Source organism: Alexandromys fortis, unplaced genomic scaffold, assembly GCF_014885135.2.
Source record: "Alexandromys fortis isolate MF-2015 unplaced genomic scaffold, M_Fortis_MF-2015_v1.1 scaffold_168, whole genome shotgun sequence".
Taxonomy (NCBI): domain Eukaryota; kingdom Metazoa; phylum Chordata; class Mammalia; order Rodentia; family Cricetidae; genus Alexandromys; species Alexandromys fortis.
In genome coordinates, this window is record NW_026068058.1 from 3620047 (window position 1) to 3645599 (window position 25553).

At 38.0% G+C, this 25553-nt stretch overlaps 1 protein-coding gene across 5 annotated transcripts in view; it reads right to left on the bottom strand.

Moving 5' to 3' along the window:
- Positions 1 to 25553, bottom strand: part of Arhgap32 (Rho GTPase activating protein 32) — a 229007-nt gene that overhangs the window by 136107 nt on the left and 67347 nt on the right. The window contains exon 1 of one of the 5 annotated variants that reach the window (XM_050120016.1): positions 10733 to 11045. The exons of 3 other annotated variants lie outside the window; for them this stretch is intronic. In XM_050120016.1, the coding sequence (XP_049975973.1) occupies positions 10733 to 10848 (116 nt within the window). In that variant the 5' untranslated portion in view covers positions 10849 to 11045. Of the gene's footprint in view, positions 1 to 10732; positions 11046 to 25553 lie in introns of those variants that run through there. One more of the 5 variants, XM_050120017.1, reaches the window with a different exon arrangement.

The following is a 25553-nucleotide window of genomic DNA, read 5'->3' on the forward strand; positions in this document are numbered from 1 at the left end:
AACAGATCACAGGCAACTACTTGCCAAGGGCCAAGCAAGGGAAAGAGAGATAGACTCGTTGGTAAGAAGCATTTGCTTAATTTTTTATTAAGCTGCTTAAAATATTTATGGCTCATATATTCAGTGAAAATGAAAGAAAAACAGATAAAAGTGAAGATTTCAACAGGGGATTGGAGTATTGAGACACTCATGTTCACTCTAAGACTAAGAAATATATATGCAATTACAGATTCATTAGATGTGGGCCACAGAGACGGTTCAGTAGGTAAAGGTGCTTGCTGTCATGACTGATACCTGAGTTTGATCCCCAGAATCGGAAGGAGAGAATCAACTTCTGAACATTGTTCTCTGACCTCTACACACTACCATGGAGGGCATGTGTTGTTAGAGCAATAAGAAAACAGATGAATACAAAAACAAAAAAGGTAGTTTAAAAAAAATTTAAAAAGGAATTCACTAGATATGTTTAAAAACAAACCTGACTGAATAGTTAACTAGAAAACAATCATCAAACTTGAAGAACAAAAAAAAAAAAAAAAAAAGGAGAAGAAAATATAACACAAAAAATGGCAAATAAGTCAGGTGGTGGTGTGTCTTTAAATTTAGAGGCAGAGACAGGAGGATCTCTCTTTGAGTTCCAGGATAGCCAAGGGCAGCTAAGGCTACATAGAGAAACCTTGTCTCAAAAAAATGTAATAATATAAGCTCTTACATATTTATAAATTGATGATAAAAAGTAAATGATGAGCTAGAGAAAGGAACAAAATCAGCATTTTAAAAACAATGTCTGGAAAATTTTTTAACTAATAAAAGCCATCAAGCTCTCAACTCAAGCCAAAATTTAATTTTGAATTTTTATTTATTTTTAGTTTATGTGTGGGGATATTTTACCTGTATGCATGAGTGCACATCATGTGCATGTAGTACCTGTGGAAGCCACAAAAAGCATCAGATCCCTGGGGATTGGTGCTACAGACTGTTGTGAGTTGTCATATGGATGCTGGGACTTGAACTAGAGTCCTCTGGAAGAGCAGCCAGTGCTCTTAAGTGCTGGGTCATCTCTCCAGTCCTCAAGCAGAATTTTTTAAAGCAAATTATGTATAACACAGCTAAACTACTAAATATAAAATTCTACAAGAAACTCAAAGTCAGTACAAAGGACAAACTGACTTCAAAGAAGCAAAAATAATATGAAAAAAGGTAAAGCAAAAGCATGAATCACTGTAATAAGGAAAAAAAAACACTGTAACCTAGAATCTTCTACCTTTCAAAGTATCCATTTGAAAAAAAAGCAGGTAAGATAAGCCATTTTCAAAACAAAACTGAATTTACCAAAAGGAAAGGAAACTAAGTGAACAAAGTTGAGAACTATAGAAACTAGAAAATAGAAAAGATTGACAGACTAATGGGTGGAAGAATGCATAATTACAACCCCAGAATTTGGAAGTCAGGGCCACCCTGTGCTATAAGGTGACTTTGAGGCCATCCAGGACAACAAAGTGGCATACTCAAAAAGTCAGTAGTAGTAGCAATGCTTTATGAGATATGTATTTGTGTGTGTGCACACACACATATTATATAAGTACAAAAACAGAAAAAAAATCTCTGGGAGCAGGGTGATGGTGGCGCACACCTTTAATCCCAGCACTCGGGAGGCAGAGGCAGGCAGATCTCTGTGAGTTCGAGGCCAGCCTGGTCTACAAAGCTAGTTCCAGGACAGGTTCCAAAACTACAGAGAAACCCTGTCTCGAAAAACCAAAAAAAGAAAAAAAAAATCTCTGGGCATGTGTATGAGGAAGTTTCTAAACTGGGTTAACTGAGTGGTGAAGAAACATCTTAAAAATGAGCAGAATTCCATGGTCTGGGGTCTCTCTCGCACTCGCTGAGAAGGAGAAAGGGACTGAGCAACAGGACTCACCACTCTGTTCCTGACTGTAGATGCAATGTGACAGTCACCGCAGGCTCCTGCTGCCATGACTTCTCTGCCTCCACTGACTATGTTCCCATGAACCAAGAACAAAATGAGTTCTTCCTTCCTTCAGTGGCTTTGCCAGATACTTTTGGAAGGATTGGAAGTACAAGGTCACCATCAGCTACAAAGTAAGCTTGAAACTAGACTGAATGTATCAGACTCAGAAAGGTGGGATAAGAATAAATCATATATACAAAACCAAAAATGAGAAAAAGGCTGATTATTCTTCAATATCTAAAAAAAAAGACAGATGGAATGGGGGGGGGAACACACTGAATAATGAAAAAGGAGTCAACCATAACTGGAATACAAATGGGTAATATAATGATTCTGAGGACATTGTAAACAATTTTATTTCAATGCAGTTAGAGTCTAATTTAAATGAAAATTTTAAGTCCCTGAAGCATATAATCTACCAGTACTAAAAAAAAAATAAAAATTACAGTCTTTTATAGTTGTATAGGTAGTTAAATCTGTAAGAAAACTCTGGGCTCATGTGTATTCATTCGTGCATTATTTCAAGCACTGAAGGAATAAATAATAACACTCTTAAATACATATATTCCTCCATATTACAAAATAAACACCTCTCAACCCATTCAATAAGTCAACCAAGTCTTAAAGCTGACACACTAAACAAAAGCTGACAAAGGCATCACTAGACAAGAAATGAAATGTGACACCACAAACAGAGCTCCAGAGCTAGTGGAGGGGGAGGGGAAGAGGAAAGAGAGGGGAGTTCAAACATAATCTGGGTTAAGATCTAAGATCTAAGACCAACCAGACTCTGAAAGGTGGGAATCATATATGATTCTAACAGCTAACATTTGGCACCTATCATAAATTTCAAAGGGGGGCTATTTTAAGGAACACAGCTAACATAATTCTTAAAGGTGAATTAGGAAAAACAGAAGATGTCTCTGGTAACACTATCTGAGGCCCTACTCAGTTATTGATGCCCCTTTTTTTTTCAAGTTACAAAAAGAAAAATAAACAACATAAAATTAGAAAAAAATAAAGACTAATTATTTGACATATACATAGATAATATAAAAGTCTCTATAATTTAAAATTATAAGAAATTTAGCAAAATTCCTGGATAAATAGTCAATATGTAAAAATCAAGTATATTACTATATAATACTGTATGTTTACAATTATTGTGCTCAAAATGTAACCAACTCACATATTTTACTATATTTCATAAAATAGGCTACTACAAAGTAAGAATTAGCACTGCCACTTGCACCAAATGAATAAATTTCACAAATGTTCAGCAACAAAAGCCACCACCCATCACATGATACATAATTCTATTCAGATGAAGCTCACAAAACAACAAAATTCATCTACAATGACCAAAGTAAAAATAAAGGAAAAACAAGTAAATTGTGGAACACTAGAAAAGTTATCTTGATGAGGCTGTGTGTAACTGAATGTGTGGAAAGAGGGACAAACTGAAGACTTCACTATATGAACATTATATTGGAATAAAAGTATAAAATAAAGGCTCACTATCAGACAGTAAAGATTAATTTACTAGACATAAATGTGTTCACATATATTGTGTCTCATAATAATGAACTGGCTTCATAAAAACTTGGCATCTACATATTACAGGAACTCTTGTTCTCTGCTTTTAAATTATGAACAACTGTTTGCTCTTCACACGTTTGCGGGCAGCCTCACCTTTTACAGAACATTCCACTGCTTAGGAATTTTCAACTATGAAATCTAAAGTACCTAGAGCTATTTTTTTTACAAGCTTCTGTAAAATAATTTTAGTCTTGAACCTGTCTGTGTCCAGTAGAACAAAATGAGAAATTCCCTCAAAAAGAAAGGTATCAGTTAAACTGCCCTGCTGCTTCCCCTGAGAAAACTCTTCACATCTTTAACACACACTGTTTGTACCAGTTCCTGATGCAGGAGGTCTTTCTGTATATGTGTTGCTTTTATTGGTTGATGAATAAAGCTGTTTTGGCCAATGATTTAACAGAGTTAAACAAGGTGGGAATGTCAAGTAGAGATTCAGAGAGAGAGTAGGCGAAGTCAGAGAGATGTCACGCAGCTGTAGGAAAAAGATGCCTGAACCCCTTAACAGTAGGCCACAGACTCATGTTGATACACAGAATAATAGAAATGGATTAATTTAAGATTTAAGAGCTAGCTAGAAATATGCCGAGTCGTTGGCCAGCCAGTATTGTTATTAATATGGCTCTGGGAGATAGCCTACACAGCAAATCTGATCACCTCCGCTCATCTCAGCTGTGGCTGAACTAATTCAGTAGTAAGTCTGAAGCTCTGAGGCTTCTGTGTATTCTGTACACCTATGACTGAGACAAACTACAACCTGACAGTATGACATATCACTATCCCACCTTCGGAAGACACTAAGAGCTGTGACTGCAAAGCCTCTACATCTAGGAGCCTGGGGCTGGAGAGTTAGCTCAGCAGTTAGAGTATACGCTGTTCCTTCCAGACAATCCCGGTTCAGTTCCCAGCACCCACTTGGTAGATAAAAACAATCTGTAGCTCCAGTTCCAGGGGATCTGACCTCCACAGGCACTGCATACATTGGTTCAGACATAATTCCAGGCAAAACACATACAGACATAAACTAAAAATAAACCAATGCTTTAAAATATGCAGGATATCTTTTCTGGATAGTTTTTATAGATTAATACATGCTTAAATAAATTCAAAATATTCAAAATTCATAAAAAATTTTTAAAACAAAATTTCTAGCACTAATGGGGCTAGTTACATTGTTGAAAATGACATCCAGATTTTCTAAAGCTAGTTGTTGTCAGCCTATTCACTTCCAACTGAAAATGTCTGATGTTTTAATAGTCATTACAGTTTTAGCAACAAAAGTTCCCAGTCCAGTATCCCCCACTACTGAATGGTACTATGTGCCCCACTGGCTTGGGGGAGCCCTCTATACCATCTCTAGGTTTCTCATCCTATGACTTTTCTTTACAACTCAGCACTACAGATCTCAACTACTATGGAGTTATTCCATAATATTCATTTACCCAAGTCATTTACGGTATTCTCTTTTCCAAATCAGAAGCAGAAGGAGAGAGAGCACAAGCAAGGAACTCAGGACCGCGAGGGGTGCACCCATACACGGAGACAATGGGGATGTTCTATCAGGAACTCACCAAGGCCAACTGGCCTGGGTCTGAAAAAGCCCGGGTTAAAACCGGTCTCGCTGAACATAGTGGACAATGAGGATTACTGAGACCTCAAGAACAATGGCAATGGGTTTTTGATCCTACTGTACCTATTGGTTTCGTAGGAGCCTAGGCAGTTTCGTGGATGCTCACCTTACTAGACCTGGATGGAGGTGGGTGGCCCTTGGACTTCCCACAGGGCAGGGAACCCTGACTGCTCTTTGGGCTGACGAGGGAGGGAGACTTGATTGGGGGAGGGGGAGGGAAAGGGGAGGCGGCGGTGGGGAAGAGACAGAAATCTTTAATAAATAAAAAAAAATAAAAAAATAAAAAGAATTCCATGACTAAGTTAATCAGCCCAAATCAATTTACTTCAACATTTATTCACCTATTTATTATACTTAATGCACAATTAGATTGAACTAATATCTTTATGGTATTATATAGTTTTATTCTGAACAAAGTATATTCTTAGTTTATTTCCTGACTTCTTTTGTGTTCTTTGGTAAAGTCTTATACTGTTATGTTTGTTGTCATTTTTAAACATGTCTTAAAGAATCAGATTAGGTTGATTTGGGGCATCTTTTTAAATTTATTACTTTTTTCTTCCATTATATCTTGTAACCTACTGGTATTTGACAGTTCAATATGCTATTATTAGATATTTTACAAAGAGGAAAAAATGGAATGTGTTGCCACATCAATTGCTCTAGATATAGCAGACAGTTTTCCTGGAAGCCCTACTTCCCAGTCTGAAGACAGCAAGGTAGCCATTCATATCCCCAGAAATTCAGCATGCTGAGCACCAAGCCTTTCAGAGAAGTTTGTTATCAAGGGCCTTAGGGGACTGGGGAAAAAACAACTTTGGCACTGTGCTTTGCTTCCAGACTACATATATGTGAAGAAACAAATGTCTCTCCCCAGTCTGCAAAATTTCTGTAAGTTCAATAAAGGGAAAAGAATTCTGAACAAAATAAATCCTGGCTGACATCATCAGGCCAGACTGATCAATTTCAAGAAGACTAAAAGCAAATGGGATTATCCTGATTGGTAAATCAAAGTCTCACCTAAGGCAGGGATGAGACTGAACGCACAGAAGGCAAAAGTTATCCTACAAAGCTTTCCTTACCAAGTAGGGAAAAGAGAGCCAAGACAGAAAAAAACAGAACTTAGGTAGAAGAAATTACTTTATTTAAAATAATTATAACTGAATGAGAACATAGAAAAGAAAATGAATGATTGTCAAAGAAAGCAAACGAGCAGTAGAACTTCCAAAGTGTCCAGGAAGGTCATCTGTTCTTGTTAAGTTCATTTCCTTTTGAAGCACAGTCTATGTAGCCATGGCTAGACTGGACCTTGCTATGTAGACTTGCCCTCAAACTCACAGAGGTACCCTTAAGTGCTGTGATAAAGAGTGTTCTATTTTTTTAAGGTTAACTATGGTACATTTATGAGTAAAAGTTTCAGTATGTCAGAGCTTTAATTTAATAAGTATGATAGTGTAACTAACTGAGAAACTTTGAGTTGACAAAGAATGTAATGGTTAGGGGGAATCTTAAGTGTCCTCCCTCCCTCCCCCATCCCCGTGTGTGTGTGTGTGTGTGTGTGTGTGTGTGTGTGTGTGTGCGTGCGTGCATGCGTGCTGGGAATAAACCCAGGCATACTAGACAAGCATTCTAACACTGACCCATATGCTAACCTATATTTTTAACATAAACAACTTAATAAATCAAGAATTTTTAAACTATTTACACTGTTTTTATGCTCTAAAGCCTTTTTGAACATCAAAAACTTCATGCAGACAAGCATATACCTTTCTTATGAAAGGTTCACCTTGGGCACCAACCCAAAGGGCTGAATTACTGAAATACCAGAAAAGTCTTGCACTAGCATGCCTTGAGGTTAGGACAAATTTATTTCACAAATCGTAACAACAGAATAATGGATGAGCTCCAACATTGCATACATTTTCTGAGATTAGGGATGCTTACACCAGACTCTCATGATTATTATTCTAACATTGATAAGAATATGTTCACTAAAAACTGTATTTAATATTAAACGAATATTTTGAGAACCAAACTGAACTTCAAAGCAACATAATTCTTTCTGGCAAAATATACACATTTTGGCATTTTGTATGAGATATTAAAATGAGATGCCTATAAAAAGTTCTATTTTATACAATGGACATGAGTGTAGGGCTGTAATTATTTGAATGGTTAGGTTTTAGTATTTTCTCTCCATCTTTCCCAGTTCATAAAAACTGGTTGGTAATCTCAAAATCAAGAACTTCAGAAGACAAGAATGATAAAAAAAAAACTGGGAATTGTGAAGTCTTCTAGTAATAAATAAATCACTCTAATATAAAAGTAAACCCATAGAAGAAATGAAGTCCCACTACCCAGTCCTACTGAACATTTCAGCATCATTGCAGAATCATTCCAAGCAAGGCAGATGGGATAAGCCAGTCAAGCACATGAGATACAAGTTCCATAATGTTTAAGACTAATACACCCTCCCTGGTCCACTCACACTGTTCTGCTGAGTGGAGTAAGAAGTTTCTCTTCTCACTTAAAAACAATGGCCTAGAAGGTAGACACAAGTAGAGGTGCTTGAGGGACTCAAAATAGTGGGTTCATGGCTCCACCCTAGTGTTGACTGCATATCTACACATCACTGATACAGAGAAACACCTCAAAGGAATTTCAAAACTGTGATGCCTCTGAGAAGTTATTGCTTAAGTAGAGAGTAGCAGAATAGACCAGATAAATCGCAAACCTTTTCTGCAATGAAACTCATTCATTACACTTGGACTCAAATCTTTAGATGCCTTTGCAACATGATAATGTTGGCTAAGCAGATATAAGACATAAAACCCCACCTGGAAAACATTTTTTTTTTTAAAAAAATGACTATTTTATAGACTTGCTATACAGTTAACAGATATACAGCCTAATATATTTTATGTAACTACTCTAAATAAAATTTCTCTTTCTTGACAAGATTCTACATTTACAATCTTCCTTTTCTGGGTTATAGTTCCCTTCTCACTTACAGAAAGCTCCTTTTAATGATTATTAAAGGCTACTCTATCCTAAGGGCTCAAAGACTTTCTAAATAGTGTAAGAACCACTGTTCAGGGGGACAAGGCAGATAAAACACACAACATTAACTCCATAATACAAATGTGAAGTCAGAGGAGCAGAGAACAGCATCCATAGCCCTGAACCTCACAATGGAGAGTGAACAACTCCTACAGTGCTACCAGAAAAAGTTCTGTTTCCTGCTCCCAAGTCCAAAGATAAAGGCTATTGTAGAAGCTAACAGACAAGCATTTGCTCTTCTCTCTGAGTACAGCACCTTCCCTAAAGCAGACAGTGGCTAGAGTCACCAACCCACATGCCAGATACCTGATAACTCAACACTAGTTCTCTCACCCAGGACTCCTCTAGTGACATGGTATCATTCTTTTAAGAGTATATTTAAAACAGAACTTAGATGCTATTCATGAGAGGAGAAGAATACACAATCTTTTGACCTCATCTCATTTAGGAGACAGAAAGAGACAGAGAGACAGACAGACATAAAAAGAGTGCAACCAAGACAACGGTTTGGAAGTAGGTGAATTAGCACAGGTTTTAAAGAAGTCGAAACTTTGGTGTACACTTAACTATAAAACTAACTTTAAAAACACCTCTCCTCTAGTAGACTGTATTACTTGTTTCTCTGGAGTCAGAGCTGTAGCGCATCTCATCCAACCCTTCACCTTCCACACCCACATGCATTTTTCTGCTTGGCGTTTCAGCAGGAACATGCTGTGGATGTTGTGAAAGCCTGCACTGCCTTGTTTCCTCATGCTTTACTGATGAATAGGGCGAGAAAAACTGTGAAATGGAGCCTAACCCACATCTCTTTCTGGGATTTGTAAATAAAATCCCAAAGGCATATCTGGCTTGGAAGAGTGATGGTGATATTCAGATAGGATATGCAGTTGTAAACAACAACAAACTCCCTATGGTTTCATGGTTTCCTAAAACAACACCTACAAGTAGCTCAGTTTCTCAGAATGACTATGTTGTCAGTACTCCCTAAGACAAGGGTTCAGCCTTACAGACTTACTTTTAAATGTCAAAAGAAAATCATAGGAGAATTCCCACTACGTAACAAATAAATCTAGAACTACAGTACTTCACATACTATAAAGAATCAACAGAGCCAGGCCCAAGTTGTACCTTCCTTTGGCAAATACACAAAGTATCACAATTTTAATAAAGTCGGTTTTACTAAAAAAAGAAAAATTAAATAAAATACATTTTTAAAAAGTATACTGGTAGGAGATACACAGACCACAATAAAAACCAGTAGATATACATCAGCACCCTTGTGAGAGATGAGGCTTATGCAAATCTGCAAGGCTAAATAATATTATAGTGCAAAAAAAGAAATGAAAAAGAATGATATGAAATAAAAGCTCATTTTCATAGTCTCAACATTTTAGAATATACTTCTCATTTGTTTCAACCATGAGTAACAAATTTAATGTGATCTATCAAGAGCTCCTAACATTCAATCACTCCTTTCCTTAACTAAGATCTAAAAATAAATTCTAGATTTAAAAAATAAAATCTTTTATCTTTAGAGGGAAACACACATGCACACAAAGTTTGTGTGTGTGTATGAGAGAGAGAGAGAGAGAGAGAGAGAGAGAGAGAGAGAGAGAGAGAGAGAGAGGATACTTGTTTTGAGTATTAAACATAAAGAGTTGATGAACTGATAAGTCACCTGCCTAAGGACTATTAGGTAAAATTACAAGGATATCTAATTGCCCATATTCATTACGGTAGTGGGTGTATGTAGCTCAAACTTCAAATTTCATCAAGAGATTTTTTTTAATGACTATAAATGTGTTAAGTCCTTAACCATGTATAAAACAGACTTCCTAAATTCTGTAACAATGCAATGAAATTAAGTACTGTCAGTTTCCTCCAGCAGCAAAACCTCTTTGTTTAACAGAGGCCACAGCACTCTCAACCAGGAGGCATCCTACAAAACCTCAAGTAATAAGTTTCTACCAGAAATTCCAAAGCCCAGAAAGACATGGGTGTGGGTAAGTGGGTAAAAATGAGAATCAAAGCTACAACATAACTGATGTGAATTTAGTTAAGATGTTTCATATATTCATAAATGCAGGCAACTGTCCACGCACACACAACACACTTCAGAACACATTACCAAGAAAAAAAAAGTGAAATATCCATTAGATGCAAATGAATTTGATCTGAAGATCAAATCTATTAAGATACAAATCAGACACAGAAAGGGGTAGCAGTTCACTATGAGTCTCCACTTGAAATTCCTGAAATGCTACTATAAAACCTGTCTAACACCTTCTCTTCCTGGTGTTGGAACAAGTAGTTGAAAATATATTTTACAAGCTCAGGGCAAGTTGTGGAATGAAGAATGCTACAGCCAATTGAAAAGTTGCCCTCTTCCATTCCAAACCTATCCAGAGAGAAACAGAATAGACCGAAGAGGAGGAGAGAACAGACAAAGATTGAGAAGAGGAGAACTCCTAAATTACCTGAAATTTTCTTTCCTTTCTTCGTCTTCATCATCAGTCAGCTGGGTTATAACTTCAGAATCCAGCCAAAACACACTGTCGTCCCCCAAAGAGCCACTCTCACTTTCCGTCTCCATCTCGTACTGAGATCCTCAAGGCATGGGATATGGAGCACCAGTGTTCAGGTTGGTTAGCACTACTGCTGCTCACTCAAGAATGTGGCAGCTCTAGCTGGTAAGTGATGATGCTGGTTTCATTGCAGCTGGGAGTACAGACAGGAAATCCCAGGCAGCACACTCACTGCATATGACTGTGCACCTGTCATACCTTAGACCCTCCCACTGCCTTAGGCTCTATGACCTACATAATAAAAACCAGAGTCCAAATCAGGGTGATCTTTCACTAATTATCCACTTTTAATAACTATTTTTCTTATGTCGTTTCCAGGTAATAGGTATTTTCAAAAAGCAGGTTTCTGTTTGCAACTCAGGCTTTAAAATGATAAACAGAAAACTCAAAAGGCTAACTACATACATCTGTGTCCTGTGCTAGGCTCTATGCAAGACTCAGATACTCACCTCGCAGTTAGGGAGGATCACAATTAATAGAAAAAATATGCAATGTCTAGGGACCTTTCCAGCTTCCTGCCTTTTAATGTTACGTATCTTTCCTTCCTTTGCTCAAGTGACCAGAGTGATAAGAGAAAAATAAGCCTGTTCAGGGTTCATCTAAGAAAAAAAGTGGAAAGACACTGACAATTATTATATGAAATAAAAACATTAAGACATGTTCACACATTTACACTGGAAAGGTCCATACTGGCAGTAAAATGGTTTACTAGGAAGTAAGTCCAAGTATTGGATCAGTAACATTGCAAACAATATAATTGCTTCTTTGAAAAAAAAGCCATGCTGTTAGCAACCACAGATGTATCCTATAGTGGTGGGTACTTGTCTCCTACTGAGCAACAAACAACATGGAGCCCTGATTTTTATGCTAGGTCCAAACAGACTTCAGAAAAAGAAAAGGACAAAACCAACATCCAACAGTTTTCTCATTTGAAAGCTCGGAAAATTAACTTCTGGGTGATTTGGCTTATATAGTACCTTTTCCTCCCTGGAACTTATAGAATACTCATTGACTTAATGCTGCAGCTTTGACAACTGATGAAGGTTTAGTCTCCTGCTAGAAACTAAAATTTATTGGCAAGCCTGAAAACAGATATAAAAAAATGAATTGTTTCTGACAGGGATTTGGAAAAATTCCCTAACACTTTACATAAAAACATCTTGCAAAATATTCAAGTTTATACCTAAGACAAATCTTAGCAAATTCAGATCTCTATAATCACTTCAAAAATGAGAATATGACCATGGGTATCACTCTAACAAATTTCTTATCAGCTAACAAAGACTTTGAGGGTGTGAATTAAATTTCTTCTTTGTTCTGTACATTAACATAAGTGCCCCCCAAAACAGGTATTTAAATCTAAAAATTAAATTACTGAACATCATAAGAAATTCCTTTCAACCAACCATCTTACAGTAGAAGTGTCCTGAGTATAATTTTATAGAGTTCTCACTAAATTTTTAGAAAGCCATAAAAATCATAAAACACAAATCAATCTTCTTATATATAAAATGTTTATATCCAGCTGGTAATGGCTCAGTGGATAAAATGTCATCTACATAAATATAAAGACATAAGATTAAGTTCCCTAGAATCCACATATAAAGTAAACTATGGGGGCTGAAGAGATGACTCAGCAGTTTAGAGTACTGATTGTTCTTACAGAGGACCCAGGTTCAATTCCCAGCACTCACATGGATGATCACAACCATCTCGCCTGCCTTCTTCGGGCACCAAGTTACACACATGGCATATCAGCGTGCATGCAGGCAAAACACCCATACACATAAAACAAATATATTTTTTAATTTTAAAAAAAATTTAAAGCCGAGTATGGCTGCATGTGTCTGTAACAATGGGAGCAATGGGAGCAGAAAAGGTAAACCCTTTCAGTCTAGCCCAAACTTTAAACTCCAGGTTCAGTGAGAAGATTACATCTAAGAAAATAAGGCAGGGAATGATAGAGTTGGACATCATATCAAATTCTGGCCTCCACACATGTAAACACAAATGACTATATCTACACACATGGGGGGGGAGTGTTCATAACTTCTATAACAATAATACCAAACATGAACACAGTAAAAATGTAAAAAAGAAAAAGGAAAGAAAAGAAGCACATCACAGCTGGTTAGTTTTTTTAAATATCCTCAGTTGACACAAATCTCTAAGACCCAAGAGCCCAGAGGAAAATTGATAAAAAAAAACCAAATAACCAACAAAACTCACAAGATTTTATCACACATGAAAAAGTACTTAATGTAACACAGGAACAAGGGAAGAGGGCCCACAAAGAGAGATCTTCTTTAAAATTTTTGCACATAAGCAAGGCTTTTAAATGTTTTTAATAAGCAGGTTTGGTGGTGCACACCATTCATCCCAAGACAGAGGCAGGCATCAGGATGAGTTCCAGGTCACCCATGGCTCCACAATGAAACTCTGTTGCCTGGGCAGGGCATTAACTAACAAATTCCCACCACCAGGCATGAGAACCCTGTCCCCCTTTTTCAAGTTGGTCAAGGGAATCCAAGAGACTCCCAAAAATCTATAGACTAATGATACTGTCATTGATGCTTTCTAGAAGTGGAAGGTAAGTCTCTATTGCTGTATTTTGGACACAAAACCTGGAGGATTAGAGCTGGACCTGAAAATCTCCCTAAGGACTATCTTTAAAACCAAGATACCATGCAAAATTCCAAAGAGAAACAACCATTATACTGAGCTATGATGTCTATGAACCACAAAACGACCAGTAATGCACATTATCCCTTAGGGTACAATAGCGGCACACATACATATCTTAGCAGTAACAGACAACTCTGATTGGACTGAAGACCCACTCAACAAGAGGGGAATCCTGCTTGATACTGGAAACCTAGCTAACTACCTGAGGCTAGTGAAGTCCTGGATCTTGGAGCATACAACCATCACTTTACTAAAACAACATAATTCCCAACTACCTTCTAAATATTTGTCCTTATCTTCACAGGTAAATATATGCCTCACCCTCATCAAAAGGGAAAAAAAAAGTCTATAACAGAGACCAATACAGAAAACCACAACCAATCAAAGCATAGGACAAGGGGCCATATAGTGCTCAGGCCTAATGGGTACATTTACAACAACACAATTCCCGCACCTAAGGCTCAGAGATCATAATGAGAGTTGTTTGGAATGGGGGTGAGGGGGAAAGACTGGGACTAAAGACAGTAAGAACAAGAGGAACAGGAAGTATGCTGTGAGATGTGAGATTGTGTCTTTTGAAAATGTCCGAGAAGCTAGACCCATGAAGTTTCATCAACATAGCTGCCTATAAGACAGCTAAACAACCTATAAAACATCCTAAACAAGGATGACACTGAGACAACCTAACATGGAAGGGAGATATATGGTTGGGACTCAACCTTTGACAAAGAAATACAGGCAACTGAGCAATGTTGGGAGTGAGAGAACTAGTCTTCCCTAGGAAGCATTCCCAAATTGGTTATCTAATGCCAAGTGATTAGCGCTGAAGTCATCTATACACAAGTAATATACAGACTGAGCAGGTTGTTTTATATATTTAGGAACATACACATATACATGACAACAGTTAAAGAAAAAAAGGTCATAAATTCTGAAGAGCAAAGGGTACATAGGAAGGACTGGAGGGAATGAAAGAAGAAGGAAATTATGTAATTATATTTTAATTTCAAAAAATGTAAAGATCTTAAACCGAAAGATAAGGGCAAATCAATATGCATGTAGGTGAGAGCTTAAACAGGTGCATCCTCTATGCAGGAAGAGCTGTAAAACCCACCAAAATACAAAATAGGCATCTACTTAGCCCAGTAATATTACAAACAGGAATGCCCATGGTAGTACACTTTATGATAGCAAAAAAGAACATCCCACACAGCACCTAGGTCTGGATTAACATTGAATCACATAATTAACTCATGGAAAAGGCACAATGCACAATGCTACATAGGTGAGAAGACAAAGCAGCCTAATGCTTATGATGAGAACAATCAACAGAAACACTGTGAAGGCAAAGAAAAAAAGAGGCAAAGTGTAGCACAGCACATACAGGTGCCACCATTCCGCTTCAGAGAAAGATGCCCATACAGATGCGCAGATCTTCCACTGAAGGAAAACAGGAAAGAAAACTTGAGTTTTCACTATATTGTACTATACTTTATTTTATATATTATATTGCCCTTGCAAAAAAAATGATCTTTGATGTCCCTCAAGAGATAATTGTGTTTTTATACAGCTATAGTATACAAAATCTTGGTTCTCTCCTATTTCTAAACATTCCCCAATCCCCCTAGTCACTTTTTCTTTTACCCCTTCTTTTGCTTGTTCAGTATCACAGCTGACCTTCCTCACTTCTGCACATCCTTTAAACATGATAAACTGTGGACAGGTTTTATACATAAGACAGACGGAAAGTTGGCTTATATAAAGCACTCTGGAAACAGCCTATTTGGGTCCTTCTACAATTTAAGAATCCCAACTCCAGAAAGCCTGCTTCAGGAGCAGTCTTTATCTCACAGGCACCAGGTAGACTTCCTAAGACATTTAACACTTTTGACCTAGCATCAGATTTTTTTTTCAATTTATGTTTTTCACCTCATGTTTCCATCTTCTGTTCCCCTTTCAGAAGTCAATATAGATCTAGCAGAACAAATAAATGACGACCAGAAGGGAATGGGGAGAGAAACAGAGTGGGTAATTGAAACTAGCAGACAATAACTCCAAACTCCTGATCACCACACCTCTGATGCCATGTTTTCCTCATTTGGTTTTGTTTTTTGTTTTGTAGTACTGAATCTGAGTCCTCATGCATACACGATCCACCACTCTGCTGTATCATCAGCACTTTCTGTTGACTTGTTTAAACCCCGAGCAAGCAAGATTCACTTTCAATTAGGTTTGGTAGGCAGCAAGTTGTGCACTAATTCACAGGAGTTGTTAGTAGTGAGTTTCGAATCATTCCCACCAATGATGTCAGTAGAAATCCCACAAATGATTTAAAAATCCCACTAGGGCACCTCCTAAATGACTCAGAGGGTATAGGCACTTGTCACAAACCTACATGGTAGGAAGAGAGAACCAACTTTTAAAACTTGTCTTGTGACCTCCATACAAGCCTTGGCATATGTGTATGCGTACATTCACAATAAAGTAATGTGCGGAAAAAAAAAATCCCATTAGAAGAACTTCTTAAGGAGAATGGTGAGAATGCTATTTGAAAAAGGGTCTTACTATGTAGCCCAGGCTGGCCTAGAATGTACAATGTAACCCAAATTGACCTCAAATTCATGGCAATCCTCCTGCCTTGGCCCCCTATTGTGATGATTACAGGCATGTACTACCACAATATACTTAGAAATGTGACTTATTTTTCAAAGATCAGTGGTAAAGTCCTACAGCGGCAAATACTAAGCCTGCAGCAGAGCTAAGCCCTCTGCATAATGCTGACAACCAGTTTAAGAGGCAGAAACCATGTAGCTACCACAATACCACCCGGCCTGGCAATAGCACTATTACAGTAATACCACTATTGCTGCCATAGTGGCATGTCTGTTAGATGAGCAACCCATCGCTTCCTGCCTAAATCTAAGGTCACTCCATGGGAGGTAAGCCATGTCTAGCACTGTACATGGGTCAAAAACTCATGGCTGTGGAGGCTACAGAAACCTCTGCTGCTAAGTGGACATGGTATTGAACTGCCTTCTGGATATTTATGTTTATAGCCATAGATCAGTACTTCTCTTAGCCTTTGTCAGAGAAGCTTCTACTCACAGGAGGAGTCAGTAGAAATAGAGAATCATAAACAGTCAAACTTCTAAGAATAAATAACTGTTGAATGCCCAGTCTTAAACAGAGCATCTACTTCATCCCTCCAAGGCTCAGGGAACATCAACGAAATGGAATGAAAAGGATGTAAAGCCCAAAGATGTGGAGGAGCGCTATGAGACAGTCTTCAGAACACAACATGGCTGTTACACTCATGAACTCACAGTGGCTATGAGTCTAAGATAGGCCCATCAACATTCAGTAATGGAGGGGAGGGACCATGAGACCTTACACCCCCTTGAGTAGTTACTGGAAGTTAATGGTCATTAGGGGAAGGAAAGACAATTTTTCAGTGATTTAGTTACTTGTAAGTTGCCCATGCCTCATTCAAGAACCTCTAACTAAACTGTATGGGGGGCAGGGAGGAAAAGCATACACTATAAGAAAGATGAAGACAGGAGGGGGGTTGTTGGGAAGAAGGGATTTAGTTGGAGTGGGGGGGGAGAAGATAATGGGGAGTGTGCAAACGAACAAATTAATTAAAACATATATAAAAATGTCAAAAATAGTAAAAATAATTTCCCCCCAAAATGTGGTAAAAACCAACATGATTGCTGTACTGAAAATAAAGATACTCATATTCATCACCCAGGGATATGCATGTCACAAATCTACACTGAAAATGCTTTTCATGTATTCATGAGCAGAAAAGCTCAATTTCTAGGCCAGACTGGGCTATACAAAGAAATTCAGGGAGGGAGAGAGGAAGAAAAAAAGAGAGGGCAAGAGAGCAGGAGGGTGGGAAAAGGAGGAAGAGGGAGGGAGAAAGTACAGGGGGAAGAAAGGCAGGGGAGAAAGATGCTTTTCAAATATTATACACTCTGACCTACTCAAGAGGCTGAGGCAGGAGAATCTGAAGTTCAAGGACTGCCTGGGCTACAGAATAAGTTCATGGCCACCCAGTTTAGTGAGAGCATATCTAAAAAGAGAGCTGTGAATGCAGGGTCAGCAATACCTATCCACCATATGGTCATCTAATGAAAATAATGTGCAGTTCCCACCTCTGTCCACTTCCGCCTATTAGCCTGACCCTCCCTAGTCCCATAGCTTTATTTAAGCATTTATCTTTCAGGGAGATTGTGAAGGGTGATTTCTTGACCACATTCCACTCCCCACCTCATATACACAGTTCAAGGCTAGACACAGTAGAAACTGGTACATAACAAGGTTGAGCACAAAGGGAATCTCAAGACAGCAAGAAAGCAATAGAACAGTAAAACTCTCAACTCTCTCATTTCAACCCTCATTTGTTATCACCACAAAACAGAACTGTTGTTTATAAAAACTGTTTAGTATAATTCATGGTACAGTCAATACATGCCTCCTTTACTGGGTGCCGAGTTCCAGAATAGTTTACAAATCACTCCAAATATAAAGATATTAAGCTCACACATTAAAAAACTTCTAATTCTAAATGGGGATAGTATTTGGGTTAAATAATACTAGTCTATCAAATAATTGTAAAAAGGAAAATTTACACAAGAATTCTTCTATTTCCAACGACTGAAGGTTTTCTTATAATGAACAAAGTGTAATGCAAAATGTACAAACATCACTTGTCTTTTTATATTGACTAAGCAAGCATTTTTTTCACAAAGCAAGCATTCTAAATGTAACATTATTTAATTTTTAATTTTCTTCAATACAGGAAGAAGTTATTGAGGCAGGTTCTGACTGTGTGACCCTGGCTGGCCTGAAACTCCATATGAAGACAAGGCTGACCTTAAACTTACTGAGATTCTCCTGCCTCTATCTCCCGAATAGCTGGGATTAAAGATATGAATCACCATACCCACCTCTGAATCTTCGTGGGTGTTCCTTGTTCTAAGAATAATTAACTCTGAAAGAACCACAGTTCCCTTTGTTATTGTAGATTAGTCATGGTTCATGGTCCTTAAATACTGATATGTGCTTCAATCCCAAATTGTATGTGTACAGGACAAACCAGGTTAAGAATATTCGAGCAAATCCATTTCACAACAATATTAAAATTAAAGAATTAAAAACACCTTCTCTGGATACTTTAAACAAAACCAAAAAGGTCCGCCTGACTAGAAAATATAAACAACCATGGAACATACTTTGTACCATTAAATACAACAGTCTAACTTTAACTGCATATGCTCGTTAAATTAATTCCTTTCCTGTAAAATGGCCACCTTAACGCTGAATCATCCCACTGCAAAATATATGTTTTAAAAACTATGTAACAGCCAGACAGTGGTGGACACGCCTTTAATGGAAGCACTCATGAGGCAAAGACAGGTGGAGTCATTGAGGTGAATAGCCGAGACTACACAAAGAAACCCTTTCTCAAAAACCAAACAAAACAAAAAGTTCATTTTCAAAACCCTATGAACAAAATCAGACGGTTAATCCACATACACCTGAACCCAATATTTAACCATAAAATTTACAAATGGTGTGATTTTGTTGAGTTAAATTAAGTTGCAGTTTGGTAATCTCAACACAGAAAACAATAACTATGTAAAGTTAATGTATGAGTACAAAGCAATGTGTGTAATAAAAACATTACATGACGTAGTATAGGCAAATAACATCAATAAATGACAGCCATTATCACAACTGAAACTACAAAATCTTTTCACACTTGTGATTGTATTAAAACTTAGAAAACATTTCAATCTGTAAATATTCAACCTGCAAATATTCAACCTGCAAATATCTGACTTCGAAGACTGAAATGTCTACTATTATTTTACGAGAGTAAGTGATCCAATAAATAAAAGGAAAGGAGTCCCAACTAAGTTACTAGGTTGTTTTCTTATTATTTGCATCTCTTTCGTAATTGGGAAATGTTGTGGATGGGATCTGCAATGTCCCCTTGCTGCTGGCACTTGGGGAGGGTTTATAACATTTAGGACATGGAGCCTGGTTGTCAGAAGAAGTCAGACACTTGTAAATACTGTGCCTGGCCTCAGGGTTCTTCCTTTGGTTTCTGGTCTGCCATGAAATGCACAGCCGCTACTACGCATTCTTGCCACCATGATGTATGCTGCTACTCTGGCACCCCACCCCCACTGTGATGTGCTGAAAACATTAGCTAGAATAAAATTTTCCTCCCTTAAGTGGCATCTGTCAGTTATTTTGTACCAGATACAAAAATAGATAATACTTTAAAGACAGCAATTAAACAATTATACAGCAAGCTCATCTCTGCCATCACCACATTCCCAGAGAAAACTACAGAGGAAGTACAGTACTCCCCCTTATTCCCAGGGGTTATAACCCTAGAGACCTGTGAGTACTGAAACTGCAGGCAGCACCAAGTCACACAAAACTTATATATTCATAAAATCATTAAAGCTGAGATGAGATGGGTATCACTTTTTCATTCTTTTATACTTTCTTGACACTTTGAATTGTTCGCAATAAGTAAAATACTTAGATTGAATTTAGTGATATCAGTTTACTATTTCCCCTCTCCTTGGGTCATGATCTTTTACATTTTCACCTGAAGGCAACACTTCTCAGCTCTTCCTCAGCATAGCCTAATTACCACACCACTACTCTTGTGCTTTCAAGTCATTACAAAATAAAACAATGTTCCTGAACATGAGCACTTCACTACTGCCAGAGTGAATCTAATGTTAATTCCTTTCGAATAAGAATCAAAAATTCTCCCTAAATGAACTTAACCCTTTATTTTTGCATATTTATCCTAGTCTGATGTTATCCTTCATAGCAATTACTACACTTCTTAAGCCTTAGTATGTACTCAGGTGCCATTCAATTTAAATATTTTAACCTTTTATTATGGAAACTGCAGGGTATCAAAAAGTGTAAATAAAAGGATGACAAACCAACAGCTATCTATTGCCCAGCCTTAGAAACTAACTATGGACCAGCAAAATGGCTCAGTGGATTAAGGTACTTGCTGTGCAAACCTGAGTTGAATCTTCAGATCCACATAAAGGAAGAGGAAGAGAATCAACTCTACAAGCTTTCTCTAACCTCCACATGCATACCATGGCATTCACACTGCATCACGCACAGACACATATAAACACAATAGCAATAGTAGTAGTAGTAATAATAATAATAAATACCTAAGGACTAGCAAGATTGTTCAGTGTGTAAAGATACTTGCTGCCAAGCCTAACATGGAGTTCGATCTTCAGAACTCACAAAGCAGGAGAGAAACTGACTCCTATTAAGTCTTGGTCTCAGTTTGTCTCTCTCCCTCTCTATGTCTCTGTCTCTGTGTGTGTGTGTGTCTGTGTGTGTGTCTCTGTCTCTGTCTCTCTCTCACACACAAAATAATACACAGTAAAATTTTAAAATAATTAATTTGGAAAATCTCCACTCCCAGATTTTCCTACTTCACTGGCCTCAATGGGTAGTATGTAAGCAAATTCTAGGTATCATTTAATCCTTATATAATTCAACATGTCTTTAAAAGCAAAAGAAAAACTGTATGTATGTATGTGCACATATATGTGGAGGTAAGATTAATCTTGGATGTTATTCTTCAGGTGTGAACTGAGACAGGTTCTCAGTGGCTGGATGCCAGTGAGACCTAGAGCTATAGCTGCTGCTGCCTCACTAGAGCTGGGGTCATAAACTCATGTGAACTCGCTAGGCTTTTTTTTTTAAGTGGGTACTAAAAATTGAACTCAGGTGCTAATGCTTGAACTCTAAAACCTTTTTAAATAATATTATGTTTTTAGAGACATAATAATCCCTTACCTGAAATGCCAGTCAGTAAATAGCTTCCAACTGTCATTAAACTTTTCCCCATTTTTTATCAATTCATCTGTTTAAATCAGAAACAATCCACCCACATTATGACAGTCAGCATGTCTCTTAAGTCTCTTTTCATTGAAGGTTCCCCATCTCCTCCATTTTTTTTAATTAATTAATTTATTTATTTATTAAAGATTTCTGTCTCTTCCCCACCGCCGCCTCCCCTTTCCCTCCCCCTCCCCCAATCAAGTCCCCCTCCCTCGTCAGCCCAAAAAGCAATCAGGGTTCTCTGCCCTGTGGGAAGTCCAAGGACCACCCACCTCCATCGCCTAGGCAGTTTCGTGGATGCTCCTCCATTTTTCTATTTACTTTCATTCACCCTTTTTAGGGAGACAGAAAAGGATGAGAATTGAATACCTGGGCCCCATGTGTGGCATAAAATCATAAATTCTTAAAAGCTACAAGAATACTCTAATGTTTTCTGGCTATTTGTTTTCTAAAATACGCTCAAATGAACAAGACATACATGTATGCACAGTCTCTATCTATCTATCTATCTATCTATCTATCTATCTATCTATCTATCTATCTTCACATGCACACACACACAGTGTGACCAAAGGCCCATAGATAATCGGTTCTCACAATGCTTTACCAAGTATAAACGGGCAGCTCTTCAAGGCCTGACATTAAAATGTTTCAAATGCCATGTGGTTTTTAACATAAATGGGCTCTTTTCTTTTTACTGCTCCTAACAGCATGTCTGTCCTCCCACAGCCAGCGAATGACAATACGTGCACACATATGAGAAAAAAAAAAAAACATGTTGGGTATCATTGTCTGTTTAGCTCCTACTGTTTAAGAATAACAGAGAATCAATGCAAACTATAAAATATCCTTACAGTAGAGGATAGAAACTTGGAATCATTCTTAGACTAGAAAAACATTTAACATCCTAGGATGAACTGACCTGTTATATGACAAGAGTTGGAAGCAAGAAATTTAGGGTGCTAAATTTAGAGGTTAGACTATGGGAATCAAGAGACCAATGATAGTTTACCATAACACACAGCCTGAATTATCTGAGAAAATATGGACTCATGGTATCAGGAATTTAAGACAGTAAGACAGAAATACCTATGATCTTCCAAGTCCATCCGGTCCAGTCTTACCAAGAAGTATTACATTATTCCTGACCCACTCTCCAGCAAGAAACCTGATATGGTGATATAAAAGTCAGCACCACAAGAGAGATCTGCAAGCAATCACAAACAAACCAGAGTTCTCAAGAGAAAGGACAACGCCCCAGAGTACTAGTTTTCTCATTTACACAACCTGCCATGATGCCTATCTATTCTGTTGCTTCCAAATTTAAACTCTAAGTATTAGTATGATTTATAAAGTATTAGCTTAAATTCATATAGGAGCTTACTATCCAAAGGATTCACACTTCAAACATAATGAGAGATGACAAAAAGAAATGAAGTCAAGGGAAGGGTGGGAAATTTGCATTCAAAACAAGGAATTTAGGGAACGAAAGTTTCAAAATTATCCCACTTAATAAAGAATAGAGCAGTAAAACAGGTGCAATAACACATCTCAAGAAATGATACACATTAAGAAAGCACAATCACAGCACTATTACTGTGTTTTCTGAAAATCCGACTGTATTAACAGAAAAATCCATGGCGTAAACACAAAAATAGGCATATTCTCAGTAACTATGATTCAAAGACAGATGGCTTTTCACTAACAAGTTTGTATTCAGAATATCAAGTCTATGGAGGATTCAAACCTTCAGGTGAAAATTATTTTAATTCTAACTTAACTTTGTTGAAATCAGTAGCAACAAGGTAAAGATTAGGAAAGAGAGCTGCTGAGTGGCAAAGTGAGAGCACAGGTACACGCACAGGCTCACACATGCGCGCACGTACACATATGCATGCAGACAGGCAAGCAAATGGAGATGAAAAAACTATGTATGCTCAGAGAACAATATTTAGACAAATAGCAATATTTGTCTATCTATCTAGGAGGGACCTTTGCTACACACGTGTGCATAAAAATTAAGTTCTGCCGAGTGGTGGTGCATGCCTTTAATCCCAGCACTCGAGAGGCAGAGCAGGGAGATCTATCTCTGTGAGTTCAAGCCAGCCTGGTCTACAAGAACTAGTTTCTGGACAGGCTTCAAAGCTACAGAGGAATCCTGTCTCGAGAAACCCCCCCCAAAAAAAAAATAAAATTAAGTTCTTAAGTCAGAAGTAGTTTAGAAAGCTACAAACAAAAAATATCCACTGGTCAAAACCCACAGGTTTGGGAGCTAAAGAGATGATTCATAGATTAGAAGACCGTGGTTCAATTCCCAGCACCCCATGGCAGCATACGACCAGTCCTAGGGGATCTGACATCCTCTTCGGGCCTCTTAAGGCACCAACCATGATGTGGTTCACGGAAGTGATATATTCAAGCAAAATATCCATACACATAAAAGTAAGTTTAAAAATAAATAAATACATAAAATCAGGTTTTTCAAAACTGAAACACTGGCTTATCCCACAAAACACAAAATGAAGCTATGAAAACTACTAAGAATGGTGGCCCACATCTGTAACTTCAGTGCTCTGCAAGCTACACCAGGCGGATTGGAGTCTGATGCCAACCTGGGATATGTAAAAAGACTATGCTGGTGGCAGGGGGAATGGGGTATTCAGAAAGATGAGGAGATGGCTAAATCAGTAGATGCCTGATGAGTGTGCAAGTGTGAGTATCTGAGTTCAGACCCTAGAAAGAATGTAAAAAGCCAGGTACAGCAGTGTGCATCTATAATCACAGCACTGAGGAAGCAAAGACCTCTTGAATGTCATTAACCAGCTGATCTAGCCAAATCTATGATCCCAGATTCAAGGAGAAACCTGTCTCAAAAAGTAAGGTGAAAGTGATTGGGGAAGACATTCACATCAACCTCTGGCCTTTACGACATGTGACATGCACATATTCACAGAAACACACCCACATGTTGAACCACACATACACACACAAAAATAATGTAGGTGGTAGCAAAGGAAAATTAATATTTTTTTCTTCTCTAAGAAGAATATTTTTTGTTGTTTTTAGTTTCTTGAGACAGGGTTTGGCTTGTCTGTAGCTCTAGAGCCTGTCCTGGAACTCGCTCTTGTAGACCAGGCTGAACTCGAACTCACAGAAATCCGCCAGCCTCTGCCTCCCAAGTGCTGGGATTAAAGGTGTGAACCACCACCACCCAGCTCTAAGAACAACTTTTAAATTCATAAAACTTTGGAGCACAAAATCAATTTGGTATAAGAAGACTATTATATTTGATCAAACAGTAATTTCAGAAAACAATATCACTTATAATTTTGCAAAATCACATGTGAAAAAAACTTAAATTATTAACCAGAATGTCTTAGAATATAAGTAAGGATATCAACAGTCTACAAAGAATTTTTTTTATTTATTCATTTATTAAAGAGTTCTGTCTCTTCCCCACCCCCGCCTTCCATTTCCCTCCCCCTTCCCCAATCAAGTCCCCCTCCCTAGTCAGCCCAAAAGAGCAATCAGGGTTCCCTGCCCTGTGGGAAGTCCAAGGACCACCCACCTCCATCCAGGTCTAGTAAAGTGAGCATCCAAACTGCCTAGGCTCCCACAAAGCCAATACATGCAGTAGGATCAAAAACGCATTGCCACTGTTCTTGAATTCTCAGTAGTCCTCCTTGTCCGCTATGTTCAGCGAGACCGGTTTTATCCCAGGCTTTTTTCAGACCCAGGCCAGCTGGCCTCGGTGAGTTCCCAAAAGAACATCTTCATTGTCTCCGTGTGTGGGTGCACCCCTCGCGGTCCTGAGTTCCTTGTTCGTGCTCTCTCTCCTTTTGCTCCTGATTTGGACCCTGAGATTTCAGTCCGGTGCTCCAATGTGGGTCTCTGTCTCCGTCTCCTTTCATCGCCTGATCAAGGTTAATATTCAGGAGGATGACTATATGTTTTTCTTTGGGATCACCTTCTTATTTAGCTTCTCTAAGATCACGAATTATAGGCTCAATGCCCTTTATTTATGGCTAGACACCAAATATGAGTGAGTACATCCCATGTTCCTCTTTTTGGGTCTGGCTTACCTCACTCAGGATAGTGTTTTCTATTTCCATCC